At 39.2% G+C, this 13,894-nt stretch overlaps 1 protein-coding gene across 1 annotated transcript in view; it reads right to left on the reverse strand.

Annotated features, from left to right (window-relative positions):
- The window catches only part of ACC (acetyl-CoA carboxylase), a 70,584-nt gene extending 57,991 nt beyond the window's left edge, over positions 1 to 12,593 (reverse strand). Inside the window, exons 1-9 of the mRNA XM_080271279.1 lie at positions 12,520 to 12,593; positions 10,491 to 10,654; positions 9,643 to 9,772; positions 8,324 to 8,491; positions 6,186 to 6,317; positions 5,456 to 5,670; positions 3,965 to 4,174; positions 3,661 to 3,831; positions 1,260 to 1,422 (exon numbers count right to left, since the gene is read on the reverse strand). Of these exons, the coding sequence (XP_080127405.1) occupies positions 1,260 to 1,422; positions 3,661 to 3,831; positions 3,965 to 4,174; positions 5,456 to 5,670; positions 6,186 to 6,317; positions 8,324 to 8,491; positions 9,643 to 9,772; positions 10,491 to 10,604 (1,303 nt within the window). The 5' untranslated portion in view covers positions 10,605 to 10,654; positions 12,520 to 12,593. The remainder of the gene's footprint in view (positions 1 to 1,259; positions 1,423 to 3,660; positions 3,832 to 3,964; positions 4,175 to 5,455; positions 5,671 to 6,185; positions 6,318 to 8,323; positions 8,492 to 9,642; positions 9,773 to 10,490; positions 10,655 to 12,519) is intronic.
- Between the last annotated feature and the right edge of the window lie 1,301 nt (positions 12,594 to 13,894).

The raw sequence follows: 13,894 nt of genomic DNA on the forward strand, positions 1-13,894 counted from the left end.
TGGATAATTGAGTTTACTGTATGAAGAAGGCATACATCAGCTTCACAGGGTAATATGAATTAATATTTTAGTGTATTTACCACTTAACCATGTAAATTATTATGAGGCGAAATACAAGGTCAGTGGAGGTGCCCATCATCCACTCCTTAGGTGTAATGATACTCTATTTTAAGGTGACTCTGCACTGAGTGACAAGCCAAATGATTCCCTGTAAACCAGGAAATCATTTCATATGCTGGGTGGCAACCTTATAACCAACACTAGTTCTCTAAATGTCAACAAACGGGTTGGCAGAGGATTAGTGCCTTTCCTATTCCTTCTGCCTATGGGTGACTGTACACTGAGTGATAAGCCAAATGGTTTCTTGTACATCAGGAAACCATTTGCTACACTGGGTGGTAACCATACAACCAAATTTTGGCACCTGGTGGTTTAGTGGGTAATTAAGACACTCCAATCAGATTGAGCTGGTGAAGGTTTATATCCAAGGGATGTTTGGGGTTTATTGCTCACGTAAATGCCACTCAGGTACGAATGAGGCTGGTCACTCTCATCTTAAATGTCAGGACCAACTTGCCTAGCCCCAGGCTCCTACACTCCTCATGGGGCAACGCAGGATTGGATGATGAATGAATGAATGAATAAGAACTTAGAAAACTATGATCAGTACACTACCAAATGAGTCTGCATTATGACCAGTGACCAGAAACCTAAAACAAACAAAATGCTATAGCATAACCTCACTAATATGCACTGCAGTTTCATTGAACAAATTCTGTTATTGCATTTTAGTGTTTTTACAGTTTTATTCAGCTTAGGGAGGTCTCTACTCCTCAAAGAGCTGAACTTACCAGTATCTCAATTATCTCTTTCAATATCGTTTGATGCAAAATGCATTCAAATGTTGAACACCTTGCCACTCCTTCACTCAAACCTCAAACACAGCACTACCCCTTCCAAGCACCTCAAACATATGATATTTTTTTTAATGCATACCAGTACTGCATTGAATGGCAACAAATGAGTTAAATAAGTACTAAGACACACTGCTTTGAACGGTAACAAGCAGGTGATGCAGGCCTGATACTGAAAGGATTAACCCACTCAGAAGTGGCATCATACTTTATCCAAGCTCATACAACACAATTTTACTGTGTTAAGTACAGTATAGAAATGCTCGTACTTCTCTAAAGGTTAACATAATTCACACATCTATTATTATATCATTAATATGAATGACACTAAAACAGAATTCATACCTTCATCAGGATTCTCACTGGTAATACGGGCAGCAATGCAGTGACCTTTTGGCACAGGCTGTATCTTTGGTTCGTCAAAATCAATTTCAGTGTCACCCCATGATGACTCTCCATATAGAACCCTTACACAGCGAATTCTATGCAAAGGAATGCCCATAGCCACCTGGAAAACAATAAAATATACAAACACGACTGTGAGGACAACCAGGACCATTTTTTTCTCATAATCATATAAAATACTTAATCAGACAGTGATGAGGAGCTTTTTCCTCATACAGATAGTGATACAGATACATCTTATGATGAATATGGGCTCTCTAGATGATTAATCTGTACCACTACAGTGCTCGTCAGAAGTATAGAGCGCCCTGCGTCCCTCCTGAGAAACAAACCTTTCAACATTGAAAAAACACATAAATAATGCATTTTATTTACCTTTAGTGCTTCGTAGGGTAGCCTTTACGTTTCTTCAAGGACCTGAGACGTCTTGGAAGTGAAAGGGCGAGGCTCCTGAGGTGCTGGAGGGGTATTTTGTCCCAGGAGTCACGAATGGCGGCTTCCAACTTAGGCAGAGAGCTCACGTCTTTCCCTTGGAGACTCTTCTTTACGAGGTACCAGAGGTTTTCAATGGGGTTGAGGTCTGGGCTATTTCCTGGCCAGTCTGTCATGAATGATACCTCGCAGTCACGAAGCCAATTGGTGACCGATTTGGCCTTGTGAGCAGGTGCACCGTCCTGCTGAAACACTCGTGCACCTGTTAGCTCGAAGGAGTCTGGTAAATGATCACACAGAAGCTCCAGGTAAACATCCTGGTTCACTCTGATGTTCTTGGGAAGTACAACAAGCTTCCCCAAACCCTTCCCTGAGAAACAACCCCATACCATGAGTGAATCAGGATGTTTAACTGTGCTTTCTACATACCGTGGGTCAAGTGGGTCACTGCCTTTGCGTCGATACACACGTGCTCCTCTGTTACAGGTAACACTAAACGTTGCCTCATCAGACCACAACACTGACAACCATTGCTCCTCACCCCAGGTTAGATATTTATTAGCAAAGGAAAGCCTACGAATTCTCTGGCTCTTGGTGAGAAGAGGCTTTTTCACAGGCCTGTGACTTGTGTAACCAAGCTCATGCACCCTACGAGACACTGTTCTCACTGACACCTCACCAAACACTTCCGGGTTGCTCTCCTTAATTTTCCTTGCACTCACACGAGGATTAAACTCCAATGCACGTTTTAAAACATTAACAGACCTTGGGGAAGTTTTCCTAGGCCTACCAGACCGCGGTTTCTTTATGGGAACTGCACCACTGTTTTCCTCCCGAAACCGCGCACACCAACGACGCACTGTCGATCGTGCCACACCAACCAATTCACTAATTTCCTTTGTCTGGTGGCCTGCCTCCTTTAGAGCAATGATCTGGGATATGATTTCACTCGATAGTTCACGGGTAGGTGCCATAACAAAGTTGTGAAGGCCAGAACACTGCGGGACACTCGGTAAAAAATGGCGCAATTTGAGAGGGACACTCGGCGGAGTTCCTCTCTCTCAGGCAGCCCGTGGGCGACTGAGGCGGGAACCAACCAGCGCGTCGGAAGGCCCCAGGCTACCGTGACGTCATGCTCGGAGCTCAAACTTGTGGCTCAATTCTTACCCCCCAGAATGGGTGATTCTTTTTGGGCCATAAGTATTGCGTGCCTGGCGGACAACGCTGAATACTTCTGACGAGCACTGTATACTGATTCTGATCCTGAAAATAAGTGACATGACTGGAAGATGTATAGGATACTGCATACACAGATCAAGGTGGAAATGAACGAAGTCACCAAGAAGTAAGTAAAGGTTAAATGTCTGCATTATGCAGGACTTACATGGCGGCAGACACAGAGAGAGACAGCAGTGTGAAAAGTACTAAAACAGGTGATTTTAGCCCCATGAGGAGAAGCAAGATCAAGATGGTGTGGCTGAGATACAAACTGTTTATATTTCAGAGGACTAAATACTGTAGTAAAATAGAGAACCACAATATCAAAGATCTGGGCTAAATTAATTAATGAGAATAATCAACCCATTCCAGTGCTCAAATTTAGAGAGAGGGGGGGGAGGGGGTGCATGGCTTGCCAGTTAGGTGCTGCCAAAAACACTGAAGACTGAAATGTAGGAATGGATGTGTGGCCCATTTAAATGGGCACTCAAGATGGTTCTTCTACCTTTATGCTTATCTACTCTAATTTATTAAGACTTCTCAACCCATATATATCTTCATGGGAAGTAAGGTTAACATCATGTTGATAATACAAAATAGTTGTACCAGAAATAGCTACTATGGTAGAAGATACTTTATATATATATATATATATATATATATATATTCTTTTAATGACAGTCTACACAACCTGTAATTGGGCTGCAGGCAGGTTGATGTCTGTGATCATTTCTGTGCATGGATGTTCCACTTGTAGTCGTGGGTTCAGTTCCAGGAAGTAGAAGTTGCCATCATTATCATACAAATACTCTACAGTTCCCGCATTAACGTAACCCACCAACTTTGCCAACTTTACTGCTGCCTGAAAATTATGCATTAGCTATTAGTCAAATGTAGTCAAATAAACAGCAACATCTAAAGTACCGTATGGTATACATTATATCAAGTAAACAGTAACTGATGGTATAAGATACTGTTTCTGATATATCAATCACCTGTTCCATTTTGTGAAAAACGTCTGGGTTTGCTATGACACAAGGAGCTTCCTCAATGATTTTTTGGTGTCTCCGCTGCACAGAGCAATCACGGCCAAACAGTGAGACAGCATGACCGTACACGTCTGCGATGATCTGCACCTCCAGGTGACGAGCACACTCAGCCAGCTTCATTATAAAAATTGGAGACCCTGGCACCTCAGCTTGTACCTAAAATTGAGCACTGATTTTAAATATCAATATCATCATCCTAAACCTATTTTCCACAAGCAAAAAGAGGTTAAAAGAGCAGTGGAGGAAAAGAAGAAGAAGTGGCTAGAGTGGATACAAGACAGAGGTTCAGCTGAAATATGAAATGAATATATTAAGATCAAGAAGCATGTAAAGAGACTACTGAAAAGGAAAAAAAATGGAGGTAAATGATGATCTAGGAAGAAAAATGAACGCAAATTACTATGAAAATAGAAAGTTATTCTGGAAAGAGGTGCAGAATGTAGAAGTGACAGTGGAAAAAATGTGAAAGTGTGAAGGATGTAGATGGTTGATTATTAACCCATAAGGATGAAGAAGGATCAGATGGAAAGAATATTTTGAAAGTCTGATGAATGGGAGTGGATAGAGCAAAGCGATTGTTAATATGATTGGCATGGGGAGTGTACAGAGAAGGAATGCAGTGCCAGGAAACGTGACAGTAGCACAGGTGAAGAACGCCGTGAAGCGGCTGAAATATGGGAAAGCAGCTGGGGTTGATGAGGTGTATGCAGAGATGATTAAGTGTAGTGGAGAGAGTGGAATGAAGTGCCTGTTGGAGATATGCATGAAAGCATGGATGAGTTAAACTGTGCCAGTTGAGTGGAAAAAGGCAGTGATTGTACCCCTGTAAAGAAATAAAGGTGAGCGAAGTGAGTGCAAGAATCATTGTGGCATAAGTCTACTGAGTGTGGTAGGCATAGTATATGGAAGAATTATTATATGGAAGAATTATTATAGAGAATGTATGAGAGAGCTCAGAAGTCCTGGTGAGTGACGAACACGGTGGCCTTAGGAGTGGCAGACAATGTGTGGATCAAATATCTGTAGTAAAACAGAGAGTGGAGAAGGTGTGTGACAAGAACCATAAGGTGTTCATGGCATTCATGGATCTGTAAAAAGCATATGACAAAATACAGTAGACAGAGAAAGATTGTGGAAGGTTTTACACATGTACAGTGTAGATGGTAAGCTGCTAGGTGCTGTCAAGAGTTTTTATGATGGTAGTGAGGCATGTGTAAGGGTAAATGGGTATCTAAGTGATTGGTTCACGATCAATGTGGGTGTGCGACAAGGTTGTGTGATGTCCCCACATACCACATACGCCATCATTCAACCACTCAACTTTTAACTCAAAGGCAAACCACCCATACATTTTTATACTAAGTGCTTCATAAATGTCTGGCAGGTACACACATTCAACTGGTCATGTACTGCAATAGTTGCAAAACTGAGACTAACCTGCCTGAAAAGAGCTGGAAAATTATCTTCTGATTCAGCTTTCCTGATTCCTTTGCCTCCTCCTCCCTCAGATGCTTTTATCATGACTGGAAAACCAATCTTCTGAGCAGCAGCAAGAGCATCATCTACTGTCTCTACACAGCCTTGTTTGTACAACTCATGTGGAATTTTCAGTCTTGAACCAGAATTGGTTTCTGTGTATTCTGCTTTTAGACCTGTGAAACAATTCATTATAACACAGATTTATGATGCCTGATCATTTTAAGTTTTTGCTATTTATTACACTAAATTATTATTTATTACATTTTCAGTGTAAAGAGAAAATTAAACACTCAGCCAACTACACTAAAAATTACACTAGAATAAAAGGGTACACTACACTGGATTCAGTCAGCTACAATGATAATTACCCTACAGTGAGTCCATACATTAAAACAGGTAGGGTCTCACTAGATTATGTGTTGTAGTAAAGGCTGTACCCTCAAATTTGATATGCCATTCAATCTCTTGAATCTGATGGTGTACAGTGCTTTACTGGTTTATCACTACTACCTTTATATGATTTTATACAGGATGGGGGGGGGGGGCTCTTCCAGAGAACAAGTATATGAAGACATTCTAATTATTTTCCAAGCTGAATAAAACCATCTGGAGATAGCAATAACAAAATAAGTACTTCATTGGACTAAAGTGTTTAAAATGTACGGCAACAGCTCTTCTGTGCACACACCTGAGCCAGACCAAGGCAGGGTTGGAATATCTGCAGTCTGAGCCACAATGCTGGAGGCAATTTTGTCTCCCAGTGCCCACATGGCTTTCTCTGGTGGACCAATGAAAGCAATACCATTCTTGTGCAGCTTAGCTGTAATGAAATACAAATGAATAACATTTACAATAAAATCTGAAGAATGAGCAGAAAATTATTATTCCTAACTTTAAGCAAAATTTTCATATTACAGTTCATCATCATCATCATCATCTGGACCTCCTTTCTCACCCTAGGGCAGGGTGTGGAGTGGCAAAATCCAGACCAGACAAGTCTGCCAAGTTCAATGAGCATGCTTCCATTCACTCATCATTCAAGCCCCTGGATCCTGGCTCTATCTGATACACCAAAAAACATTCACCACATACTGCAACTTCACATAAATGTATCCGATGGAGTCATATTAAGAGTTACTTAATGAAAAAAAATAATAACACTTAACACAATGACTGTTATCATTCAATGCCTGGTGGTTTAGTGGGTTAAGACACTAACCAGATGGTGCCTGTACAGGTTCCATCTGTGGGGTGGTTGGCACTTCTTGCTCATGTAATGACACGTGGGGGAAAGTGTGGCAACCATCTTTGCCTAATATGCCATGACTGAGTAGCTCAACCCTGGGCCCCTATGGTCCTGTTTGTATGGGGCATAATGGAATTGGATGATGATGATTATGATAATGATCATGTGACGATGAACAGTGACTTATAATTCTATTCAGTAACATAATATCGCAATAATTGCTGAAATCATTCTTATGGCAAACCAATAATCTTTCAACTACCCAACTGGCTTAGAGGATGCACGGATGTGCATGTGCAAACAGTTAAAAAAAAATATACTTCCTTAACAATGCACAAGGATAATATTACAATGTTCATCATCACAAATAAATATATGAGTATGTGGCCATATCATCCACTGAGAGGTGTACTGACATGTGAAAAATGAATAATTATTACTATGGAACCTATATTTTAAAAGTAAAACTCAAGAAAATATTTTGAATGAAATGGAGTTTCTCAACAGTATCATTTTATGCTTGTCTTAACAAATGGCATCAAACACTAACACCACAAGACTGAGAAAATGACTTCTACAGCATCAAAGCTGTTGTTGCCACGTAACCCCAGTCAGTCTGGCTAAAAAGGCCCATCAACCGCAAGCAAGCAATCATCCTTGCTGGGCCGTCACATGCTACAAACTGATGTTCCCTCACAGCAGACAGCACCATGCCTGAGCAAGATGTAGAGAAGAATGTGGACATTTGGTTCCCTGATGGACGCTGCAATTTCATTTCTCCACCCAGGTAACAGGGACACCATAGTAGGCTCCACATCACCATGTTACCTGGTTATATGGTTACCACCCAACACTGTTAATTATTTCCTGTGCAATAGGAAACCATTACACTTTTCACTCTGTGTAGTGTCATCTGTGGACTGAGGAGTGACAGGAAGGATAGAAAAAACAGATAGAGAGGAGGGCAAACTGAGAAAAAGAATGATGACGATGAAGGGAGAAGTATGCAGTACTACAATGAGTGGATGATGTTTGTCACCACTCACCACTAAAAATATCAAAATCATATGGTGTGATGAGTTACTGCATACAGGGATGTTAAGGTTGTGTAATTTCAGCAGACTCATCAGTAAAAATTCAAGATGATTTTATAAACAATTAATTTACATCATAAATGCTATTCCCCACCAGCCAAACTAACAATCAAAGACAAATTATGCAACACTACCATGTGAATGACACAATTTCATATAAATTACAAAGCTGGTTAAGAGTAACTTTGTTACATTAAGTAGGTGATCATTGTCTCATCACTAAGTTTTGTGCCATTCAGAGTCATTCAACGTAAGTAGTCAGTAGTTAACAGCTGTCTGACCAGGAAATGGGGACAGGGTGAAGAATAGGACAGGGTAAAGAATAATCAGTCTTAATGCAGATGGCATACTCAAAATTAGCTTGTACATATTATAAGTACAGTATGTACTATTTAATGCATCTACAATGGACCCACCTTATTTATTCCTTTCCAAGAGCTGTCCCTATCCTACACTTCAAATAATGCTCATTCCCTCCAACCTCACCTGGAAGTTCAGGGTACTCTGAGGCATGTCCCCAGCCAGCCCAAACTCCGTCCACCTCATAGCGAGTTGCAATGTCCAGGATGAGCTTCACGTTAGCATAATTGTTGTTGTTGGCACCTCCTGGCACCCATACTGTTGTGTCAGCCAATTTGATGTATTCTGCACCCGCTGAGTACCACAACATGTATATTAATCTTACACACATAAAACATTATCAGATTATAACAAGTTAACTATTACACAGTGTGTAGTATCATACATCTATACATCACTGTAAAGATAAAGTTGGTAAGCAGCTGTAGCTACTTTACAGTACACCAACCAATTATAAAGGCATCAAACTACCACCATTCATTCATTGTTCTAGATAAAATTGGTGAAAAAGGTTGTATGGAACATATCTAGACAGTTGCAGTAACTACCAATGGACATAATACATAAATAAGCCTTGTAGGATTGCTAACTGCTCAAATGTTCTCCTGCTTGGTTGGTAACTACTGGTAGCCTTTGGTCTGGCTATGAAGATGCCTATATTACTGCTGGATATATTGGATATATTTGCAAATATGCAAAGCTGTATATACACAAGCAGCAAAAACTTGTACTATTGCCAGCCTATGAACATCAGGGTTGCGTTCAACCTGACAGTTTACAGCTGAATGCTTCAGAGATCTTTGTTCATAAACAAATGGATGGCAGTTAGCTAATCATTTTAAAATCAAATGAACAGAGTTGGACAGAGGGTATGCCAATGAAGAGCAGTTAGACAGTCCAAACTGCTGATGTGATATGGTACTGCTTATGAAGTTCTTATGAAAAAAATTCACCACAGTTGATGAAACAGACCACACAACTGCCATAAATCAGCTGATACCGTAATTAAATTTAGTACATGATGACATCTGATAATTAGTAACAACATACTATGTATGGTTTTCACATTAAGCATTAATGTTATTTTTTTTTTTTCAACGGCTGGTACTGCTTTATGTTAGTGGCAGCATGGTCTGAATGGGCAGATGACCAAATCCATTCATGAATTCAGCACCAGCCTGTTTTGTCTCATGTCTGAGACCAGACCAAATCAGCCATGGTGTAATTACAGTCTTTCAAATTTATGAAACATACAACCACAATACATAGCTGTTAGTACTGAAGAAGGTTTAAGCTGATACCTGTATTGTTATGAATATAATTCATAATAAAAGATATAAGGTTCTCTACAGCATTAAAAAACTGACATTATATTAGAATGTTCTTTTCTATAATTCAATTGCAGTAACTTCTCAAGACAGTTTAAGCAGAATAAATGAACTTACCTTTGAGGTCTTCTGGTGTGACCATTCCAATAAAATGAAAAGCTCTGTCATTTCTGAATACCTCATAAGCCCATTTCCGTATGCTACGCATACACTTGACTGCAGCAATGCCATTGTTTGCTATGAGGATCTGGTAGAGAAATAGTTGAAATATTACATTTAGTTGGTATTTCAAACCTTCAGTATGAACATTCTATTTCATCTAGTTTATTTGTAGTTTTACTTGGTGGAAACCTCTCACAGTAAGGGGGAGAAAGTGTAAAAATGAAGAATCATGGGCATATATATAAACAAATAAATATATATATATATTGGTATATATATATATATATATATATATGCCCTTATGGATATGGTAACCCAGAAGTGTTTTCAAATACCATACTATAAATTATATAAACAGTACTTAATCCCGTTCTCCTAATCTGTCCTTTACCCTGGAATGAAGTAGTAAGCTGAAGACTTACATTAACCATATACAAACACATTATGTTACTTATAACCAAAATATGTATATACAATTCAAACAATACCTGCCTCCATTACTGATTAATCAAGGTTTTTACTACAATAGTCAGCCTTAACTTAAAACCTAGGATGTGTACTCGCAAAATGTTGCCTTCAAAGGGACATGCTCTTATTTAAGACTATGCAACAAAAGTGCCCTCAAAATAATTTGCTTCAAAATAACTTAATAATAACAAAAGAACTTTAAGTTGACAAGGCGTTAATTCATGACACCACTGAATGAGGCCTACTTGTAACATATCTGTACAATAAACACAGAAGGTGTACAGGAATTACATAATTTCATGGACCTGCAATCAAGATGACTGTCAAGAACTTACCCTGGTAACAACTTTCTTGCCACCAAATTTCCTGACAAATTCCAAAGGTGTTGCAACGGTGAATTCTTTCTGATCAGCCGAGCGCCCACCAGGCTGATCAGGAGAAGCCATCATGTTGATGCTACCGCCACCACTCCCTATGCCAAAACCACCCACTCTGTCACCTATAAGAAAAAGATATCTGTATCATATCTGCAACATATAATTTTACAGTACAAAGATGTAACACACTGTAGGCTGTGCAGTACAATATAGTGTATTACAAATATAAGACACGGTTACAGACAGCGACATTGAACAGAACATTTGTAAAACTTATAAATACCGTACAATATTAAGAAAAGTTGGCTGGACTCTGAAGATCACATCAAAAGTATAATTTCACTGTATAAAGAAGTAACACACTGTACACTATACTGGATATGACATAAGGCTGCAGACAGTAACATAGAATACAATACAGTATTTATTATACTTTTAAATATCCAGAAAAGTTGGATGGACTCTGATCACATCTCTGTATTTCAAAACTGTATTATTACAATCATAATAAACTGAAAAATATTTCATTCACAATTGTACAAAAAAAAAAAGAGTACTCAACTTACGGAAGACATTCTTATATATAAAAGCCACGCTCAACAATATACTCAATATACAATAAAGATATACATGAAGTCGATCTGCAAAGAAAATAAAGATGTCCATGTTTTCTGAATATGAATTACAGATGGTCTGTCTTGTAAAAAGCCGATGTAGTTTCCTCACTCCCTTGTCATCAGAGACTGAACTTGCTCTTCACCTGACCTTGCCTGCATACAGTAAATCAAGTGATAAGATTCTTTCTCCCGAGTTTCCACAAGTTGCCAAACAGATAAATTATATCTCTTAGTAATGCAATAAGCACTCATTTAATCATTAACACAACCATCATGACTGTCTTATATTAACTCAGTTTCCAAGAACATCAACAACAATGATATTTTTTTAGCTACAACCAGTTACTGGTACACAGGAGATATAACTTCACTACAGCTAATACAGTACGAAAATAGTATCATGTATAAAATCATACCCTAACATCAGGAGGTAGAACTACAGTACAAACATTTGCTACGGTATGAGATCCAAAAAATAACCAAACATGTACAATGCCAGAGGTAATGTAGCATGGTAAGCACCATCAGGTAAACACGGCAGGTACATGCAACTATGTTCCAAACTTTATAAACGAAACAAAAAAGTCTGCACAGTACTGAGTAAAATCATACTAAATACCCAGCACCTGCCTGATTTGACAGCAACTGGTTTCTGAATTCTTTGCAATCCTTTAACCCTTAAATCCGAGACAACTCGCCCCCCCTCCCAATTTTTAAATTTCTTTCCTCAATGGAAGGGAGTAAAAATTATAAAAAGCTACATTCTTTTAACTGCAAACAGACATCAAAAACTCCCCAGTAGCTTTTAGTAATTAACTGTGGTTACGGCTTTGCATGTAGTCGTCTTATGATGCAATGCCAGAGGAGTCCAACTAAAACCCATGAAATCAGAGCCCCATTTTAGCGTACAAATCCCTACTGGTTAGTTTGGGATAGGCATAATCTGACCAAGCATATGTTTCACCCTAACTCTGTTTGGTGAACTGGACACATACTCCCTGGAAACTTGCTGAGACTTCCAACACAGCAAAAAACACATTCAAGAGGAATCTCAAAAATACCACAGAAACCAACAGCCCTGAGTGAGAACTACAAAAACATAAACTTTTAAAAAACTTTGTTGCAGAGCTCCTGGTTATTCCCTCCACATGGATTATTATCGGAAATACCAAGCAATTATGTACTTCCAGTATTACTGTCAATGTTGATGCGCTATGTGTACCATAATGAAAGATGGTCATGCTAATCACGTCTCCTCAGGCTGAAAGCTTTCTAACCCTAGACGGCACGCTAATTCCATTGTTCCGTCCCTCTTTCAGAACGTAATACGGCTAGATATAAAGACAGAAAGATACTGCTGCTTCACTTACGAAGGCGAAGCCTTGGCAGTGGCCCCTCAAGATCATCAGGTCAGCATCACAGATGTTAAAATGCAACTTCTCCCAGTCAGGACGGCGAACCCATAGGGGAAATGCCATAAGATATACTCGGGTTGTGCAATGAAGAGGTTTAACCAAAAAATCTCATCATTGCATAAACAGTTACATTATAATACTTAATTTTTCTTAATATTCGTACGTTGAGCATAAATGCTACAATATTCTTAGTAAATTTTCTCATGTTCACATATTAATCAACAAAATTGACGTTATGGGAAGGCTTCTAACCAACTGAGTTACAACCTAGTATTGTTTATTTATTTATTTTTTTTCATGTTGCCAACCCTCTTTTGTGTGGGCTACCAAACATCAATACACTAATAATTAAACTGAGTGACTATATAGTAAAGTCATAAGATATTATTTGTTTGCAATCATCACATTATAATTCGGGACGTATGCAACATCTTCACCTGCGATGCTGCGAAAATTATCTCCTTTATGATCGCAATAAATATCCATTGAGAAAGCAATCCAAGGTATTTGTGAATTACAATAGCTAATTATTTTCATTCCTAATCATTGTTATATGTCATAATTATGTATCTCTACTAAATAAATAAACTGACAAAAAACTGTTTGGCAACTGCATGGTGAGGTGAGTGGTGCGAGGTGGATGGGGCGGGGCTTGTTCTCTCGGCACATGGCTCGACATCGCACCAGGTGACGTCAATGACGGGATGAGTACGCACTGTGCTGTCATAAAATACGATTGCCTAGGGTGCGGGAGTTGCTAGGTGCGCGGACGCTGGTAGCTTATCTTAGGTTCATCACCGGCCATTTTTATTCTTTTAATCCATCTATTGCATGAGTTGCTAATTCCTCAATATTATCTCACGTTCATCTCCATCTACGTTATTTATCAGTGTTTACAAGTATTTTTATCTGAGTACCTCTCTACCCTTCTTATCGCATACTGCTACGACTTTGACGGGAAAATGACCCACATCGTCTTTCGAATTTCCTAGCAGTGTCACGCTTCAGCAAACTTCTCTACAAACACATTATCTGCGTAAATTCTACCGACATTAACTAATCTGTTTGTGCTCATTCATGCACTCATGTGTGTTGGAAGTATGGATTATTTATGCAAACTTTTCTTGACGCTTCCTTCAGTCGACGCATCATTTTCTCCTGGCACACCCAAACGACTCATTACGATCATCCAAAGGACGGCTTCCAACTCCTCCATCAAGTTCGTAAATCACAAACACTGCTTAACCCCTACGTACGCTCATTTCACAGCCGACTAGCATATGATTCCAAAACCTATCCTGCTTCACACCTGTCATCACACGGAGCATGT

The sequence above is a fragment of the Coenobita brevimanus genome, chromosome 45, assembly GCF_032717465.1.
Source record: "Coenobita brevimanus isolate Jiangsu-jjx chromosome 45, ASM3271746v2, whole genome shotgun sequence".
Taxonomy (NCBI): Eukaryota; Metazoa; Arthropoda; class Malacostraca; order Decapoda; family Coenobitidae; genus Coenobita; species Coenobita brevimanus.